The 19099-nt window shown below is 33.3% G+C and overlaps 3 protein-coding genes and 1 pseudogene across 3 annotated transcripts; all 4 read right to left on the bottom strand.

The window, feature by feature from the left end:
• Window positions 1-141: 141 nt before the first annotated feature.
• Window positions 142-1227, bottom strand: LOC146908515 (glyoxylate/hydroxypyruvate reductase HPR3-like; annotated as a pseudogene).
• A 4096-nt stretch (window positions 1228-5323) lies between these two features.
• Window positions 5324-13533, bottom strand: LOC146908514 (calcium-dependent lipid-binding protein-like). The gene is made up of 11 exons (XM_085725378.1): window positions 13053-13533; window positions 11765-11866; window positions 11477-11527; window positions 9850-9970; window positions 8505-8623; window positions 8322-8420; window positions 7699-7779; window positions 7518-7603; window positions 7014-7239; window positions 6310-6474; window positions 5324-6036 (listed from the first exon to the last, which is right to left on the bottom strand). Exons 1-11 carry the CDS (start codon window positions 13155-13157, stop codon window positions 5614-5616), a joined length of 1578 nt encoding a protein of 525 aa, XP_085581504.1. The 5' UTR covers window positions 13158-13533; the 3' UTR covers window positions 5324-5613.
• A 2324-nt stretch (window positions 13534-15857) lies between these two features.
• LOC146908513 (early nodulin-like protein 18) lies at window positions 15858-16966 on the bottom strand. The gene is made up of 2 exons (XM_085726148.1): window positions 16609-16966; window positions 15858-16503 (listed from the first exon to the last, which is right to left on the bottom strand). The coding sequence occupies exons 1-2, from the start codon at window positions 16874-16876 to the stop codon at window positions 16067-16069; spliced, it is 705 nt and encodes a 234-aa protein (XP_085582274.1). The 5' UTR covers window positions 16877-16966; the 3' UTR covers window positions 15858-16066.
• Window positions 16967-17849: 883 nt separating this feature from the next.
• Window positions 17850-18936, bottom strand: LOC146908512 (putative phosphopantothenoylcysteine decarboxylase). The gene is made up of 2 exons (XM_085726147.1): window positions 18272-18936; window positions 17850-18146 (listed from the first exon to the last, which is right to left on the bottom strand). The coding sequence occupies exons 1-2, from the start codon at window positions 18608-18610 to the stop codon at window positions 17850-17852; spliced, it is 636 nt and encodes a 211-aa protein (XP_085582273.1). The 5' UTR covers window positions 18611-18936.
• Between the last annotated feature and the right edge of the window lie 163 nt (window positions 18937-19099).

Below are 19099 nucleotides of genomic sequence, written 5' to 3'. Positions count from 1 at the left end.
ATATGCAAAGGTCCGAGGTTCAAACCCTGGCCACTACAAAAAAAGATATTTTAGAAAGTAATATAACAACGTAGCACAATGACAAAACACATAATTGTAGTGCATTTTTTAGTACAAACTCTTCTAAATGCCTAAGTTTGTTCAGTTCAATTTGACTGGTGTGACTAGGGACTTGTTGGAGAAGAAGGCTTCTAGATTATCTTCCACAAGTTGAGTCACAGCCATGAATGTTTCATTAGTAAATGCAGCATTGTAAGATGACAAAATCGCATTGTCCAATCCTAAAAGTTGTTGAGGAACATTAGGCTCATTCTCAAACACATCCAAACCAGCACCACCGATATGTCCTTCCATCAAACATTTCACCAACTCCTCCTCATCAATTAGAGACCCTCTTCCAACATTGACTATAATACCTTTGTTTCCCAATGCCAACATCACTTCCTTGTTAACCATGTGCCTTGTTTCTTCATTTAGTGGACAGCATAGAACTAATGCATCACTATTAGATGCAAGTTCAAGCATGTTTGAATAAAAAGGGTATGTAATGAAGGGCTTTTTCTTAATGATATCTTGTAATCCACCAAATCACAAAGATATTTTAAAATTGGTTTGTATGGTAGGAAAGATTAATGGGTTCCTATTGGATGACAATGTAAAATCATTTTACGCTGTTAGTGTATGTCTAAATCAAACTCTAGAGTATTTACAGCAAAAAGAAAAAGAAGTAAAGTCAACAAACAAACCAACCTTGGAGTTAGAAGACTGTGGAAAGTCAAACTGCATGGTTGCTCTAACAAATCTATCTGCAGCTACAATACTAGTTGGCACACCAATGAGTAAAGCTACAGCCACATCCCTACATTGGCAACTTGAATACCTCGACATTGGTACTCACTAAGGTCTATGTGATTCACTCCTGAGCTTGTGGTGACAACAAGTTTCAAACAAGGGAGAAGTTGGAAAACCATCTTATTGATGGGTAGTGGACTGTGGACATAATGGCCAGCAAATAAGGGCTTGAAACATTGATGGTTCATATTGGTTTTCAACCATAAACTGCTCTAGTGTTAGTGAGTTAACATTCCATGGTTTTGATCAATTGTAGTAATTTTGAGGATGTTTGGGTTTGAGGACTCCTATGTTACTTGGAGGACCAATCACAAGAACATTTGGAACATTGTCTTTGGTTTGTTTATTGTTTTGGTAATCATTCACCTTCCCCATTGTGATAATGACCTTTTGATAATTGGTATGGTGATGATAAGAAGATTGTACTTAGATATGGTATATTTATGTTAGGGGGAGAAGCAGAGATAGTATTAGTAAGCTCTATACATTGAACAATATTTTTTTCACGTGTGCAAAAACATAAGCACAAGGACAATATCAATGACATAAATTATAAATTAATGAGAGAAATCAAATTTTAATATAGAAAATTCCTCTTAATATAGAAAATCACGAGATTAAATTGAACAAAAAATATCACCATATAAACCCTTGGGAGTTGGCCTTGTGAGGTAAGGCGTGAGACTTGAAGAGTCTGTTTCTCTATGCTCTCTCCGTTTCAAAATATAAGCAAAATTCACTTTTTAGGTTCATTCATTTAATGATGTATATGGTCTATATTATGAACCACATACATCATTAAATGAATGAACCTAAAAAGTGAATTTTGCTTATATTTTGAAACGGAGGGAGTAGGTCTCAAGTTCAAATCATTCGTGTGCTTACCATTGGCCTTCTGAGGTAAATAGTGTTTTGTTCTTACTTTAATTGCCACCCCCGTTAGTGGATAGTGTGATTGGTTTCTCGGATCACTCAGACCTTGGATCGAATACATAGTTTAAAAAAAAGGCCATATAAAATAGGCAAAGTTACAGAATTTGTCATTTAACTTAATTTTAGGTAACACTTTCGTTTTTTTTGTCCCGATTTAGTCCTTTATGTTATAAAATGTCAACATAATTATCTTTTTTTTTTTATCAAAAAAATAATAAAAAATTCCAAAAAATTCATCAAACTCATAAACAAACCTAAATTTTCATCATACAAACCTAGAAAATCATATTTCATTGAAAAAAATGATAAGATAATGTCATTTTATATCATAAAGGACTAAATCGGGACAAAAAAAAAAGATAAAGGACGAAAATGTTACATGAATTTAAGTTAAAGGACGAATTAGGTAATTTTGTCAACTATAAAATATTAAGGAATATGGGGTGTTTGCACTGTGGTTTTGATCAATTATGGAGCACAAACTCATCTGACCCAAGATAAAATTATGCGTTTGATTCGATGTTAGATGACTAATTTAAAAAAATCTGATCGGATCCAAGTTAATATGGTTCAATTTGATTTTTGGATAACCAACTAAATTATTTGTTAACATTCGTATTATTTTTTTTTTTAAAAAATCAACAAATAATAGATTAATGCAATATATATATATATATATATATATATATTACCCATTTTAATTTTAGAAGGTACTTCTCTTTTTTTAATTGCCACTAAAAACATGTCCTTTATAGTAATTGGCTAATTGCTACCAAAAATAAATAGGTGTAGATGCTAATGCACACCTTCTAAAATATATGAATAGTTTTGTCCCCGTGAGCTTAGCTCAGTTGGTAAGGACAATGCATATTATATGCAAGGTCGGAGGTTCGAATCCCGGACACCACCAAAAAAAAAATATATGAATAGTTTCGATTAATATATGAATAGTTTCATATATGAATAGTTTCGATTTTTTTCAAAATAACATTCAACACGTCTAATAATATTTGATTTTTCGATTTGAAAAATTTGAACGCTTTTTCAAAATAACATTCAACACGTCTAATAATATTTGATTTTATGTTTTTTTTTTAGATCGATTTACGATTTTATTTTAGATTCGTACCGAACGAGAAGATAAAATTATGTGTTTGGTTCGGTTTTGGATGACTAATTTTATAAAATTTATCATTGTGAGCTTATTTCAATTGGTAGAGACATTTTATAGTATATGCAAGGATACTGGTTTAAACCTCAAATACCTCATTTATTCACCTTTAAAAGGTGAATTTCTAACCACTATACTACTTGACCAATTTTTTTGATTGGATCCAATTTATTTTTGGATATCCAAATAGCTGTAAATTTTTTATCAACATTATAATTATAAATACAAGTTTGATACAAAATATACCATGCATGTATATAAACAATTAATATCACAGTGATAATGACCGACTATGTGTTCAAGTAGAATATATTTGAGATCGTAACCATGCGTTTTTTATTAATGTAATGGAACCTACCTTAGCTACGGAAGCATGCAAAATTTTGAATGTCATGTCTGTCTCCTCCAATCTAAAAAAAAGTACCTTGGCTGGTTGGTATGGATCCTTAAGATACCAAACATAGCAAGGAGACGTATACATATACCAAATATGATATTGATACCTAAGTGGTGGTACTTTATTCATTTTATGTGTTTCAATTGTTATCTTTGTTACACGAGAAAAAAGACAACACAGAAACAAAAATTAAAATTAGAGTGTTGTAAAATTCCTTTTTGTAACACTCGCTCTAAATTTACTCTATTATTGGATGAAACTCATGTGAATTTCATAATTTGAGAATGAGTTTTACATAAAGTGGTGAGACTCACATAAGTTAAAAAGAGCGTCAGAGAGTGTTTTTAACATTTCTCATCCTAAACTAAATCTTAACAAATGACACTCCTACACTATAACATGATCTAGTAAGGTTGGAGAGAGACAAGGCAATGATTCATGCACCATCACAAAAGACTCAAATGATTAATTAGGACCCAATTGAGAGAGCACATCCACGCAAAAGTTTCCTTCTCAAAAAATCTGATGAATGAAAAGATCTCAATCCTTAAACAAATAAACTCCAATGAACTCCAAAGAGAGTAAGAAAAACATATCAATTTCTTGTAACTAGACTCCCAACAAAGTTTAATTTCAATCATAAGGGTAAAAATTTCTGCATGCAAAATATTGGACAAACTCACACTCACGTAGAAGTCACACTTAAAGTTTACCTCAAAATTTCTAACAAGTTCATCATCATTGCCTATTTTCATGGGTTAGTCAAAGCACTTCCATCTACATTAACAACAATTGTGTCACTGTCACCATGCTATACCATCAGACTTCACGTGGCCTAACTGAAGAGAATGAAATAAGGTTGCTGAATGCTCACTTGGTGGCCTGCAGTTGAGCAAAAGGTGTTGAAACTGTAGTCGGGACTATCTGTCGAACATCATCAAACGTTAATTTATTACGAGTGAACCACAAGTTCCACGTTATGATAGAGACCACATTTCGTAGCTTAACTCAGTTGGTATGGATGCATAAAATATGCATGGTCTGGGGTTCAAACTCCGGTCACCATAAAAAAAAGACTACATTTTCAATCTCACTAATTAACATTTATAATATATCTTCCACATTATTATTCAAGAGAATCATAGCGCACAATGAAGACACGTTCGAGAATACACACAGCCATGCCACACTGCTACCGTGGACAAAAGATGAGGCAATGAAGAATAAATTCATCCATAACTCTATTACAAGCTATCCGGAACATAATTTTCTTCCGGTAAACTCAAAATTTGGATTGGTCAGTACATAATTGTAAAAGTAAAAATAGCTAGGTGATTAAATATATTAGGAAGTTTTTATTGTACTTGTTTGTAGGGATAGGGGACCAGGTGACATGGTATGTAAAAAAAAATCTTTTTAACTGTTATGGAAAGTGTAGAATAAATAAACTCTCATTTCTCATAGATGGAAAAGCAAGTACATAGAGTATTTATATGAATACAAAGCTCTTAATTACATGTTAATCTCAATTAGGAAGCATAAAGAGAATATAAATCTTCAAAATAATTCTCAAATTTTATTTGTATTTATTTTTGAAAGATTTTGTTTTAAAGATGACTTGATATATTTGACGGTATATATTTTCTCAAAAAACATAATCATAAAATGATTGTTATGTTAGCAACTGTTAAGATGACTTTTATGGTGAAGAAAAGATGACTTTTACAGTGAAAGAAAATATGAAACGTATAGATGATATTTTAAGCTACACAAATGCTTTTATTAACCAACACTCTAAAAGTCACTTTTATCGTAGAAATGCAGGTTTATTTTGGTCTTTCGGGCGGTAAATTTTGAAGTACCCATAAAGGTATCGGGGGGGTACACTTAAAAAATCTGCAACATAAACTTAGATTTCAGAAAACAGGATAAGATAAAACTAATGGAGCAAGAGTTTGCCTAACATCATGTTTTTGTTTTGAAACACTTTCACCTCCAATATATAAGAACAGTTTTTACAATTTGTTCAGTTTTATTACACATCCAGGTTAAAATACTTTACAGATAAAAGATGGGGTAAAACTAAAACTAAATCGTAATTCCTGCTATTAGTGTTCAATCTATTTCCAATGGAAAAAGCATCATATTATGATGCAAGAGAACAAGCAACAAAAGAAATCAACATATCTACTGTAAAATCCCAAAAACTAAAATATTCAGGTCATTTCATTACTATCTTGACGTGTCCACGAAGAAAAAATTACCGTGGCTTTGCGCCACCCCCACTTTCCTCCACATTAAAGACAGGAGTAGATGAACCGCTGGCACTCCTTCTCGATACAGTTTGCCCTGTGATTGTCCTGCCCATGAACTTTCCTGCCTTGCTCAGTCCACTGCCAACGGCACCAAGCCCACTGCCAACAATTCCAGCTCCAGCACCGAATCCACTTCCCACCATTCCAGCTCCAGCACCAATTCCACTTCCCACCATTCCAGCTCCAGCGCCGATTCCAGTTCCAACGAGTCCAGCACCAGAACCAACTACTGATGCTGCTCCGTCTAGCGCGTCCATTGTACTTCCAATAACTCCTTCCTCTTTCAGTTTCTTCCTTTGTTCTAGTGTCATTTTCTCTGCTTCTAGTGCAGCCATCTGTTCTTCCTTGTTAAATTCATGATAGAAATACTGAAATTCAAATGAGATTATAACTTTCAATCAACTGAGACAACACGTAGTAAATGAATACAGAATAGCAAGGAACTAAAATATGTCGGCGTAAGCACGATTAGAAAAGAAATAGAAGGTTTCTTTACTGTAGTTTTGGTTGTATAAAGGCACAAATTTCAAACTTGTGATGTAATTAGGCTTTTATACACTCAAAATCATAGTAATAGAGTCATCTATTTCTTTTGAGAAATGAAGAGAAACTCTACTCAACAAATGGATGTCTATTTATACCTTTATTCTCAAGGTTCCTCGATCCTTCTTATCTTTTACTTTCAATGTATCAAGCGATGACAGAAGCCTCAGTTCAATTTCCTTTTCAGTTTCTGCTTCCACGTTAATAAGTGGCAATTTTGCTACTCCCAATCGTTTATCTTGCCCAATGTCTTTATCAAAAACCTATTTGCAGAGTCATGAAAATCGTTTATTTTAATCTTATTGAATCAATCATGGCATAGAAACAGTTTGACGAGAGCTGTGTAATTACAAGAAAAATAAACCAAAATATTAACATGTGCTGTGTAGAAACAAATCAATAAAAAATTAAGGGGAGAGATAAGCGCTTCTTTGGTTTGAGAAAACACTTTGACTGTTTTTCATAATAGAATAGTTTTGGTAAATGATTTGTATCTACTCTAATTGTTACAAAAACTTGTACAAGAAAAACTCAGAATAACGTGATAGTAACTGAACGGTAATTTTGAAAAACTTCAATTACGTGTCAAACCAAAACATTTGCACAGACTAGATGTAGAGTATTTTCATGTTAATATACTTAACGTATCCTAAAAAATAAATTCCTAATGAATTTCTTATTTCTTCCGTAAGCATAAGTGAGGAAGATATATTCTACTTCCTAGAATTAATGAAAGCAAAATGTAAGTAATGCCGTAGGATAAACTAGCACAAGAGAAAGCAAAGTATTAGTTGTGTCAAACCTCGACAGTGAGTGATTGGGTCTCCTTGTCTTCTGCAATCAAGTCGAATTCCTCATTCCAAATTGGATTCAAGTTGTTATCAATAACCTTTGTTTTGACTTTAAAGAGTGGTCGAATATGCACAACTACGTAAGGGTCAGACTTCCCAATCATTTCCATATTCTTTAGATCATTTGCTTTCATTACAGTCACTTTAAGTATTCCCTGGGGTTTAAGCTCCAGATCACTGCAAAAGACAAAGTCCTTAAGTAATTTAAAATATTTGAGCATTAACATCAAAATTGGCATATTGCCAAATCAGAATTTGTTTTCCCTTCTTTCAAAGTGACAGAAGAGACAAAAACATTAAAACGGAAGCATTTTTTTTTATGAATACTTCCACAAAAATTTCAAATTCGATTTGAAATATTGATTATCAAATATAGGAGTAAGTAACCCCAGATACGTTTTGATCGGCATTCAGGAAGAAAAGTAACAAACAGAACAAAATAAGATTCACACTACCTAGTATCCACAGGAGTACCACCAAGTGGAACAACAATCCGATGAGGCCATTGGAGCATATCGGTAACAATTGAGTTCACAGTATCCTATGAAATGGTGGGTAAAATACAGTGTGGATTGTGAGTGTTTCTTCAAAATCAGTTTAAGAGGAAAAAGGGCAAGCTCACAAATTAAAACTTACATCAATCATATCTGAAAGTCCAGGAAGTGCCGTCAAACTTCCGCCAACTGCCTTCAGAGTGTAATCAATTCTAGGCTTTGGCTGATTAAATGTTTCATGGAAAAGTCAGTAATTCTAAGAGAGATAATTAAAAATTAGTGTCCCAAGTAATTCCGAATAAAGTCATGTAGAATTCAATTAGAATATTGGATAAGGCCAAGGGAATAGAAACAGAAATTGTAAAGAATCATGTCCCAGTCCACTTAATTCAAAATGTAAGGGCATTGCCCAATTAGTGTTGGCCCTAACAACATCCTACAACGGTAAATCAGTAAACCACAGAAGCAGATAGTTAAATGTGGTGAACATAAGTTCCATATGAAGGGCTCAATTATCCAACTTTTCTAGTTTTTTGCTTAAACAATTGCTCTAGTTCTTATATCAACTTCATCTTGTGGGAAAACAAGTAATTAATGCCACACAATCATGAAGTGAAAATATGCATATCCAACTTCAAGTCAATGTTCAGTTCACTAATTTTAGATTGATTTACCCTGGTTCCCACAAAAGGGTTTGCGCAAATAAAACTGTAAACAGAAAATTGAGAAACTCAGGTAGATCAACCCCCCACCCTCAAAGGTTACCTCAGCAAGTAGGGCAACAACAACAGCAGAAATGCAAGGGATCTCTTCTGCGAGTTGGAATATAACACGGATAATGGTGAAAACCTGGAGATCCTTCAACTGAAGCGAGAAACAATAACAATCAAAATTTTGAAAATGCCTCAGTGACATGAAATTCAACATAGAAACACAGCTTAGTCTAACCTGAATAGGAATTGACGCAACAAGTGCTTCAACACCCAAAACAATATTAGGATCACCACCCCAACGGAAATCAATGTCCATTATGATTTGACCTTTTTTAAGACTCTGAACACGAATGCCTGAATGGATTAACAAATTATGCATATGTATTATTTCTTCATATACAAAAAGACGCAACAGAAAAATTGATAGAAATGACAAGGGGTATAAAAATAGCATTTCGTGACATTTTTGTTCTGCCTTATTGAACAATACTGACGGGGGTAACTCGTAAGTAAAACATTTTAATAACAATCCTATTAATGCTGTCGACATTTTCATATATTTGTAGACCCTAAGAAGCAAAATTTTTGTTACAAGGCTTATGTTGCATATAAGAAACCCTAAGTATTTTATCATAAAACTACAAGCTCCAAATTTTATTTATCCATTTCATCTAATAGTATTTTATCATAAAGATACAAAATATGGTGTTAGTTTAAAAAGAACATAGCCTTTATCCTTTAAATACATTAAAGAGTAGTTTCCACCATAAGAGGACATACAGTTGATGGTCAGAAGGTTTTCTTCAAAAAAGACCGAGTTTCCTTCTCATTATGAACTACAATTGATGATAGAGATTTTGTTTCCTCGAGGAAGATTAGGTTATAGTTGTGCATTGGTTCTAGTTCATTTTATATGTATGCATGAACTGCTCTCTAAAATTTAAAAACAGAATCAAAAAAATTCTTATCAACTATTATTATTTATTGATCATTAACTGGATTAAACAGAAAATGAACTCGTAAGTGAACTGAAACTCTCCAATATCATTGGATATCAATTATAAAATCAACTTCAAGCAACCATTGAGAGAGTACCCACGCACGATAAGCCACAAGTATAACATAACAAGGCCAAAGGTAGGGTCAAATAACAAAAATATGGGCTTTCCTCTCCAACCAAATTAAGTTACAAGAGACAAAAGGAGAAAGGAAAAACATCGTACATAATGATAATGTCATGTTTTCCCCCTTTTGATTTTTGAAGAAACAGGTGAAAAAAATAAAAAACATGTATATAAATATCTAGATAACTTGCATCGGTGAAAATCTTGTTACACGAATCAGGCTTAAAGAACTGTGGTTAAAATCAAAATAAATGACATGTCAACCACATTATCTGACTTTATACACAGCACTCGTAAATTCAGCAGGGAAAAGAATCAAAATCAACAACAACCGAAGCCTTCTTCCAACTGGGTCGATTAAAAAAAAATAAAATGCACACACGCGCGCGGATCAAACAACCCCATAATGTGCAAACAGGAAAAGCAATGAAGACAGGAATCTGCGTGGATTGGTACCTTCAATTTTTGGAGCGACAGTTCCAAGGGACAGCTTACTGAACTTCAACGAAGAAATTCCAGGAGGTCTATACTCTTCTAATAGCGGTTCAACAGATTCTCTTATCACCATAGTTGCTGCCTAAAAAAGCAAACACAAACAAAAACAAGATAAAGCAAGTTATTTATGCCAAGTATGAATACCCTTCCCAAAGGAAGATTAGGAATGAAAGCCAAATTTTAAAGGTCTCCTGGAGCTTGAGCACAAGAGGATTTTCGTTTAAGGAATGCAAGGTGCATATTGCAAAAAACATACACTGTGTTTTTCGAACATACAGTGTTTTCAAAAGAAAAAAAAAATGCATTGCTTCCTTACGACCAAGGGGTCACGAGTTCTACTTAGTAGTCACAGAAGCTGCCTCTCAAATCAAGGTTAGAATCCTTCTGATGTCTCATGCACACTACATGTGCATAATACATTGACCTCCTTAGCATAATCGTAATCATACATATATTACCGTATTGTTCATTTCAGTGTAAATCTACATCTCTACATGTGCATCAAAAGGGAAAACTATAATATTGTTACAAATTACAATCATGTCAACTACGTTAGGTTTATTCATGTTATCTGGTTTGTGACTTCGTTTATGCTGGGAATGGGATTAATACTCAATAAAGCACCATTGACCTGCTTAGTACATGGGGGCCGTTGGGATTGTAGACGCATTTATGGAGTTGAGTATTGCAACTTGTAACTGAGGTTAATGTCTTATGCACTACAAAGCCTTATCATTCATCTGTTGCATTTTGGGTTTTTAAAAATTCTAAGCTGTGCATCTTAGGCGTGTCTGATGGAAAATAACCATTATATTTTAGACTCGATCAATCATCCTCAAATTCGAAATTATGTGCAAGTCTGTCTGAGTGATACACAAACAATTTGTAAGCCAGTTAACTCGATTTTAATATCTAGAGTAGTAAGGTTGTACAATTTTATTAGTTAACTAGAGTTTTTGACAATGAGGATGACCCATGTATTGCAATTCCTCCTCCATTGCATCTGTGTTTCTTCGCCCTAATCTAGATCATTGTGGCCAGATCAATCATTGTAGCTGAATACCAAAACATTGCTTCAAGTATACAGTAGAGAAGCGGAGTTAGTTATTAGTTACAATGTTAATTATCAATTAGCAAAGTAGTTAGTTGTAACTGTCTCAAGTATGTTGTAATAGTATCAGAGTCACAGAGAGGCGACCATATAATGTATAATTAGATACTAATACTGAACTGTGATGCAAATCAATCAATTCAGAAAATCATTTTCTGATTTCTTTCTCTCTTTCCCCAGCATAGACTTTATCAGAATCCAGTTTTCGTGGTTTTGATTTGGGTTTCTGAACTATATTGGTAATCAATTACGAATCCGGGATTTAGTGTCTACCCATAATCAACAGATCTAATCTACTTTCTCTCGTTCAAACTGAACAATTGGGGTGTTTGAAGCAATGTAATTCATACCTTAACAAATAAACAAACTAATCTTAATTATTGAAAAAATATATATTAAATAGAAAATAAATCTAGTAAGAAATCAATAAACATCACACAAACTGCTCTAGATTATTATACAAACAAGTTTACTCACATCTGCCACAAATGGCCACAACTTGGACAGCTGCTTGTTTAGCCATTTCACCTGAAAAAAACCCATCAACAAGGGTCAAACATTTTGCAATCCACTTTTTGCTTAAAAATATAGGAAGGGTAGTAGAAAGAACAGACATAGTATAGGAACCAAAAAAAACAATAAATAGAGTTTCTAAACATAAATTTAGTAGCTTCATTTGATGTTTTGCCAATGCCTATGATAGGATCGTTTGTAAAATCATTTCAGCATAAAGCTAAGTACGACAACAACAGATGATAGGCACACCTGCTCATATACAGGGAAAGATATCCATTCAGGTAAATTTTCACCACAGATTTTCTTTAAGTCGTCTCTATTAAGGGATCCAAGGAGTTTAACGTCAACTGCCTGCAGAGAAAAATGAATAATGTTAAGACAAGAAGAAAAAGTATATCCACAAATTAATACATGACATTTCATTTGTTAAATAAAATGGCCACAGCTCACACAAGCCCACAATTATAAAATTGTTGCTAGCACTGTAATATTTAAGTCCTACTAAGTTTCCCTTTTCATTTTTCTTTTTCATTCCCCTGTTTTTCATGTTTTCTTCGTGTGAATAGATTCTCTTGAATAATGCCACACGTTTGAGAGTAGTGAACGGACAAACAAAATAGGCATTGAAGTGCTTTTCAGCTTAAATGGTCCACCTGAATTGACTAGCATTAATCAGGGTGTAATGTAGCTTTCGAGTAGCAACAGTCTAAGACCAAAGAGACAACAAAGTCAAAGAATTTGTAAGAAATTAAGAATTGTGAAAGAAAAAAACTATTTTCTTAAAAAGTTCAAATTTTGATTTTACAACTTTTCAGTTTTCACCGAGTCATAACTATATGTGATCTTCATATAAGTCTTCTCAAATAGGTGTTCCTTCTGTGTGTGATCAATGATCATTATTATAAATCTTTGAACGAAAAGTTTCCAATACCAGGTTTGTTTCAGTCCGTTAACAGAGGACGTCAATAATCCTTTCACAGCCCTATATGTTTCTTTTTCACATAGATTACACACTCTTATATCACATGCCTTACTAATAAGTCAAATTCCACTAATAGGTGATTGGTTGTTCAAATCTAATGAATTTCCAGTTACTGGTTATTCCATTCTGCTTATGTTTGATTCCATGTTTGGAGCAGGTAGAATTGATTTTGATATGTTTAGTTTTCTCGAGTAGAATTGTTATTTCTTCCAGAATTAATTCTAACTTGAAGCTATGATGTGTAGCTTTTGAGTCTGAAATTTTTATTGTTAAACTCACTTTTACTTAAAGTTTCACCGCAAAACCAATGTGATCAATTCATATAAAATTGAAATCAATTTTTGTCATGTGCAGAACCAAACATGCACTCCATGAACTATGCTTGGTATCATATCATCGTAGGTTTGCCAAAATGAACTAGGTAGCTTTTGAAAAATTAAGATGACTCACTCTGATTTCGACAAACACTAAGTATGATAAATAATTCATCAACTTTATATCCACATTGCGAATTGTAAGAAAATACAAAACATTAATGAATGTAACATAACATACCTTTGCAATTCTCTTACGGCTTCTGTATCTCATCATTCTCTCCCATCCAGCCATCAATGCTACGCCGAATAATACTCCCAGAAATATCCCAAAAAACAAACCCATTTTCCCAAATTCTAATCACAGCTACCCCTAATTCAATTTTCAATATGAACAGAATAGAAATGAAACTAATTTAGAAACTTACAATGGTGTTTAAGAAAAAGATCACAAAAAAGAAAGAAAGTTTTTAATTTCGATTTTATTTATGAGTATCGTGATTTTGTTTCTCTCTAACTCGATGTGCTTTATAACTGAAAAATCTTGTTTTCATTGATTGTAACGTCGAATTGAAGGTTCGTTCTTTTTGTCTCTTCAGACGTACGATTTTGATAAAAAGTGTTGAGATCGGTCAGCATCAATGAAAAGTGTAACTGAAATCGTGCACATTTATGGCCTTTTCACTTTTTTCTTATTTTTTAAGGTAACAAGCTTCAACATACTCCCTCCGGTCCTAAATATAAGCAAATTTGACTTTTTACATTCATTCAATTAATGATGTATGTGGTCCATAATATGAACCACATACATCATTAATTGAATGAACCTAAAAAGTGAAATTTGCTTATATTTAGGACCGGAGGGAGTAAATGCCATCCTCGTCTCTAACCCATGCTGTTTTATTAGACAAAATTAATATAGATCAAACCATTTCATTTTTTTTTTTTAGTAATCAAACCATTTCATGTTGATTACATTTTTAAATTGTAAGATCCATATTGATTTGATATTAAAAAAAAGGGTCATGTTAACTTGTGCCCAAGTTAAGAAACTAAAAATGGAATTAAAAAGTAACTTTTGTATTGAAAAGATAAAATTTCAAACTTTTAACATATTGAGTGCACAATTTCCAATATAAAGTTTCTATGTTTAGTTTCTAAACTTGTGCCTCAAGGGCACAAGTTAACATTTCCCTAAAAAAAAAATATGAATATTAGAAAAAAAGTGTATAAAAAGAGAGTATTATTAACACAACTCAAAGTAAAATGGGGACTAGTTAGGAATGTGACAACAAACACAACATATCATTATATTAAAAATGACATGATATCATGATAATTAATAATTAACGAGTGAATTTCTAATCACATCATGATCATTTTTAAAAAATCATGATAATAATTAACGAGTGAATTTCTAATCATATCATGATCATTTTTAACCTAACATATACTTAGGATAGAAAATACAAAGACGAGTTAGGATAAGATTAAAAAATAGTTTTTATTTTATCCTATTTTTTTGGTGTATCAAACATAAGATTTAAACATGATAGGATAAACTTTGAATTTCGATCACTGATTCACTTCATCACTGTCCAGATTGAGATCTAATAATTATATTGGAGATTATATGATTTTATTGTTTTGTGTTTCTTGTGTGTTCTTTAATGTTATTTTCATCTTGCTTTAAGTGTCCCCATGAGCTTAGCTCATTTGGTAAGGGATAATGCACAATATGTGCAGGGGCTGGGGTTTGAACCCCGGACACCCCACTTATTCATCTTTAAGGTGAATTTCTCTAGCCACTAGGCTACTTGACCAAAAAAAAAAAAGTGTGCACTCGATGTGTTTGCTAAAACAAACGTTGAGAGAGGTTCATTTTATTGGTACGGTAGTAATGGTCTCAACGTGGCTATCATCAACTTCAACATGATTTCAGACATAAAAATAAATTGCCAATATGTGGTAGAATTGGTCATTTCAAAGACCATTTATAGTTGAGATGAGCAAACACCGACAACAATTTTTTTTATTCGAGGATGGATTTAATTAAAGATTGTGGTTCTTTTATTATTCTTAATCTTAACCATTGATCATATGTGGGAGGATTTAGTCTGGCTGGTAGGATTAAAACTTTGGTTTGTTAATTTACCTTTTTGCTTATGAAATTATGTGTATTGATAATATGTATTTGACTTTCAAAATGTGTAAGGGAAATATCCCAGTTGTGTAGACAATTTGATTATACTCTCATTGTTTTAGTATTTGAATGAAGTTTATTTTATTGAATGTGTTGCCACATCAATTTATGAATACATCATTAAATACACGTATAAATTTTGTATACACCGATGATCTATATAAATTAAACTCTAATATTAATCATTAACTAGTTAAACTATGCCTTAGGTTAAATTGTTCATTGCGTCAAAAAAAAAAAAGGTTAAATTGTTCATATATGTTTAATGTACTGGTGGGGAGGTTGAGAGGATCACATTTTTAACTGAAAGTTGCTACCCCATAATACATTTGTCGCGTATTAAATTGAAAATAATTCTTTTAAAAAACTTGTTCTCTCAAAAAACTTGTAATGTGCCAACCTTTTTGATTGAATTTGAGTGATATTACTTAGGTCGAGACGAGATTTGATGTAGACCAACTCCCAAGTCGATTGCACACATTGGCAACTACATGAGGTATCAACTTATCTTATTTAAAAAAAAAAAAAAAAAAGAAGCCTATCTCAACTTATAATACTGGAATTGCTAAATTGAACACCTTCACCAAGTAAAATATCATTCAAAATTAAGCTAAAAATTAGGGAAATGTTAACCGGTGCCTCCGGGGCACTGGTTAAGGACCTTAAATGGTAACCTTCTGTGGAAGTTTGTGCAATAAAGTGTATTGAAAATTGAAAACTTTGACATTCTTCTAAAATAATTACTAAATTTAGAATGCTTAAAAAGTGTCCCGAGGGCATCCGTTAACAAGACCCTACAAATTATTATAGACCCATTAAAATTATAAACTAAAAATTATTATAGACCTAATAACATTATCATTCAAAATATAAATACCAAAGAAAGGTAATAATAATAATAGTTAAACTCAAATAAAATATATAAATAAATAAAATAAAATAAAATAAAACAAAAAAGAGTACAATCAAGTGATTCTCTTCCTTGTCCATCTGAAGATGAACTAACCTGTAATAAAAAGCTAAAAGTGAAAAACTTTTTCTAATCCAATGCATCACCAAAATTGCACAAGTAGCATCGTCACACAAAACCCATAAACCACCACGCGCACATCAACGCGTCTCGAAAACGCGCCAGTGCTAGGTGTCTGCGGGATCGTAATCGGCGGAGAATCAACACTATCGGCACCAGGCGGCTCGGCGTACGGCGGCGGAGGAGGTTGATTTAGACTCGGCGGCAATCCTATACCACGCTGAACATCGATCTGAAATGCTAAACCGTGTTCACACTGAACACCTTCGTTGGTATCGGAGAAGAAGTAGTTGGGTCCCACAATGGTCAACGGAATGGGAATAGTCAACGATTCGCTGAAGTTATTCGTTCCACCGTTGTAGATGAATGTTCCGTCGTCAGAGTCGTCGGCGGTGCAGCTCGTGTAAGCTGTTTTGTTGTACGTGAGAATCACACTCTGATTCGAATTCGTGTTGAAAACTGCAAAAAAAACAAAAAGAAAAAAAATTAGATTAATCTATGATTCTCAATATGATACTGATTTACTACAATGAATTTAAAGATCTAGAGAGAGATTGAGCTTACTGAGATAGTCGCCAAGGTTGAAAGATTGAGAGGAAGCCCAAGAAGAGTAATTGGTGGCGGAAGTGTTGGTAGTGGAGTTGAAAAGCCAGCCGGAGGTGCCGCCAACTGTGTGGTTTTTGTAACCTGTTGCGGCGGTGGTGGCGGAGATGGTGGTGAATAGAAGAAGGAGCGTGAGGTACGGCGCCATTGGTGGTGGTGTTTTAGACATTTTGTGATGAAGGTTGTGCTTGTGTGGATGTGATTGATTAGTCTTAACATATGTGTACATTTGTTTTGAAGACGTGGGAGGGAAGTGAGTGGTCCCTAGGAATCATTTTTCTCTTTCTCACCTGCTTAATGCATTAAAAAAAGTTCATACACTCTACAGGAAAATAAGATCTACTTTTGAATCATAGTTAGGTCGGCATGGAGATATGAGTAATGATATTTTGACATCATTTGATGACAACTTTGTTGACAATCTTGTTTTTCTCACTTCTTATTTGTCAAAAACAATGGAGAGAGAAAAAGGAAGAGAGAGAATAACAACATCATGTGAGTATGAGAGAGAAAGTTGTCCAAAAGTTGTCAAAAAGTGGTTGTCAAAATATCATTTCTCTGGAGATATATAGAGTTGGAGTTCGATCTCAACACTTCACTTGTTCATTTTAAAGAGTAAATTAATAGACATTAAGCTATTTTACCAAAACAAAAAAGATCCAACGTATTATAAATTGACTGTCTAATTTGTTTATTAGAAGTACAACTCAACTAATAGTTACAATGAGAATAATTTGTCGATATTGGAGTTTAAACTTTTGAATTTTACTTCTCTGCATTTAAAGTAACTTGCTACAAACAACTAATTTAAATGATAGAGTAGACTCTATTGTTGACAAATGTTAGTAACTACTAGTTTCTAATTTATAATTTATTAGAAGAGGGAAAAATGTTAGTAGCAACCAAGAATTAAAATTTTATAAATAGGTACACTCTGCATTCCTACCCAAATCACTGCAGTCTTCAGTAAACTCAACTTGCATTTCGCTCTTACTTATTTACTCAACTCAAAATTCGTTACAAAAGATATTTGAAAGTATCATTTTACTGTTACATAATTTCTGATTCATAACTACAAAATATCCATCATGTTTGCTACCACTAAGTTCACACCTAATAATATATACTACATGTATCAACACATTCCAATGTGTATAGATACCAGGTCAATAAGCATACTAGAATACGGTACAGTTGATATGTCAACAATAAACCACACCAGGTTTCTTCTTGAGAATGTTGGAATCATAAAAGAGTCTAACAGTTGAGTAAATCTTAGAAGGATCAGCCATTGCACCAGTATTAGTATATTCTCCATCACTTGACTCATGTGGTGGGATGAGAGTAATGCCAAGCTCATCAATTCTCTTCAAGTGTTTTTCTGTCAAAGGATTTCTCCACATAGCATCATTCATTGATGGTGCTACAAACATTGGCTTCCTGTAGTCCCATGATCTCACAATGCTTGTCAATAAGTTGTCACACAATCCTCCAGCAATCTACAACACAAACAAGATTGTATAATAGTTAATATAAGATATAAACGAATTCACTCAAGATCGAACGAACTTAATTCTAGACTTTCCGATCTTAATTAATCGGCCACCACGGATAAATTGATTACCTTGGCAAGAGTATGAGCAGATAAGGGAGCAATGAGGAAGATATCAGCCCAATTAGCAAGCTTAATGTGAGCAGCAGTATCCCCTAATTGTTTCCAAGCTTGCCATTCATGTTCATCAGAAAATACAGTCACACCCTTTGGGATTGAAGCTTCAGTAATAAAATGACAAGATGGTTTTGTGACAATTGCATGTACTTCTGCCCATTCCATGAAAGCACGAAGAACAAGTCCGAATTTCATAGCAGCTACACTTCCACAAGCACCAATAACAATCCGTGGCTTCCTCTTAGCATCAAATCCATGCGTAACAGATTTTCCAATTGCACTTGTAGAAGCCATATTCAACAAAAATCTTTTAGTCTCAACTTTCTATCACACCACCTCAAAAGCCTGTAACATACATACATTATTCCTTGAATGTGTTACAATAAAGATTCATTCTTTTTACACAACCATATATAATTACATCTCAATAATATGCAAAGTATATCACAAGCATATTCTCAAGGAGTTACCATCAAGAAAGTGCATATCTCATAGAGCATTTATGGTCACACACACACACAGAAAGAAGAAAGAGAGATGAATCTTGAATCACAAGAAATTATATATTCTCTTAAACACTTGCAAACCGTTGAAAGAATAAGAATAAAAGAGAAGAAGAAGAATGAGAGTGAAAAAGAAGTTACATGACCTTGTTGTGAGTTCAGAAACAAAAGAACATGGGTCTTGTTAACGAGTGCCCCCGGGGCACTCTTTAAGCATGCTAAATAAAGTAATTATTTTTTCAAAATTTAAAAGTTTTCAATTTCCAATGCACTGATTACA

This window comes from Medicago sativa, chromosome 7 (assembly GCF_051527215.1).
Source record: "Medicago sativa cultivar Bolivia chromosome 7, Bolivia_mono, whole genome shotgun sequence".
In the NCBI taxonomy this organism is placed as follows: Eukaryota; Viridiplantae; Streptophyta; class Magnoliopsida; order Fabales; family Fabaceae; genus Medicago; species Medicago sativa.
Note: the sequence above shows the minus strand (reverse complement) of the source record. Positions and strands in the feature narration are given on the sequence as shown.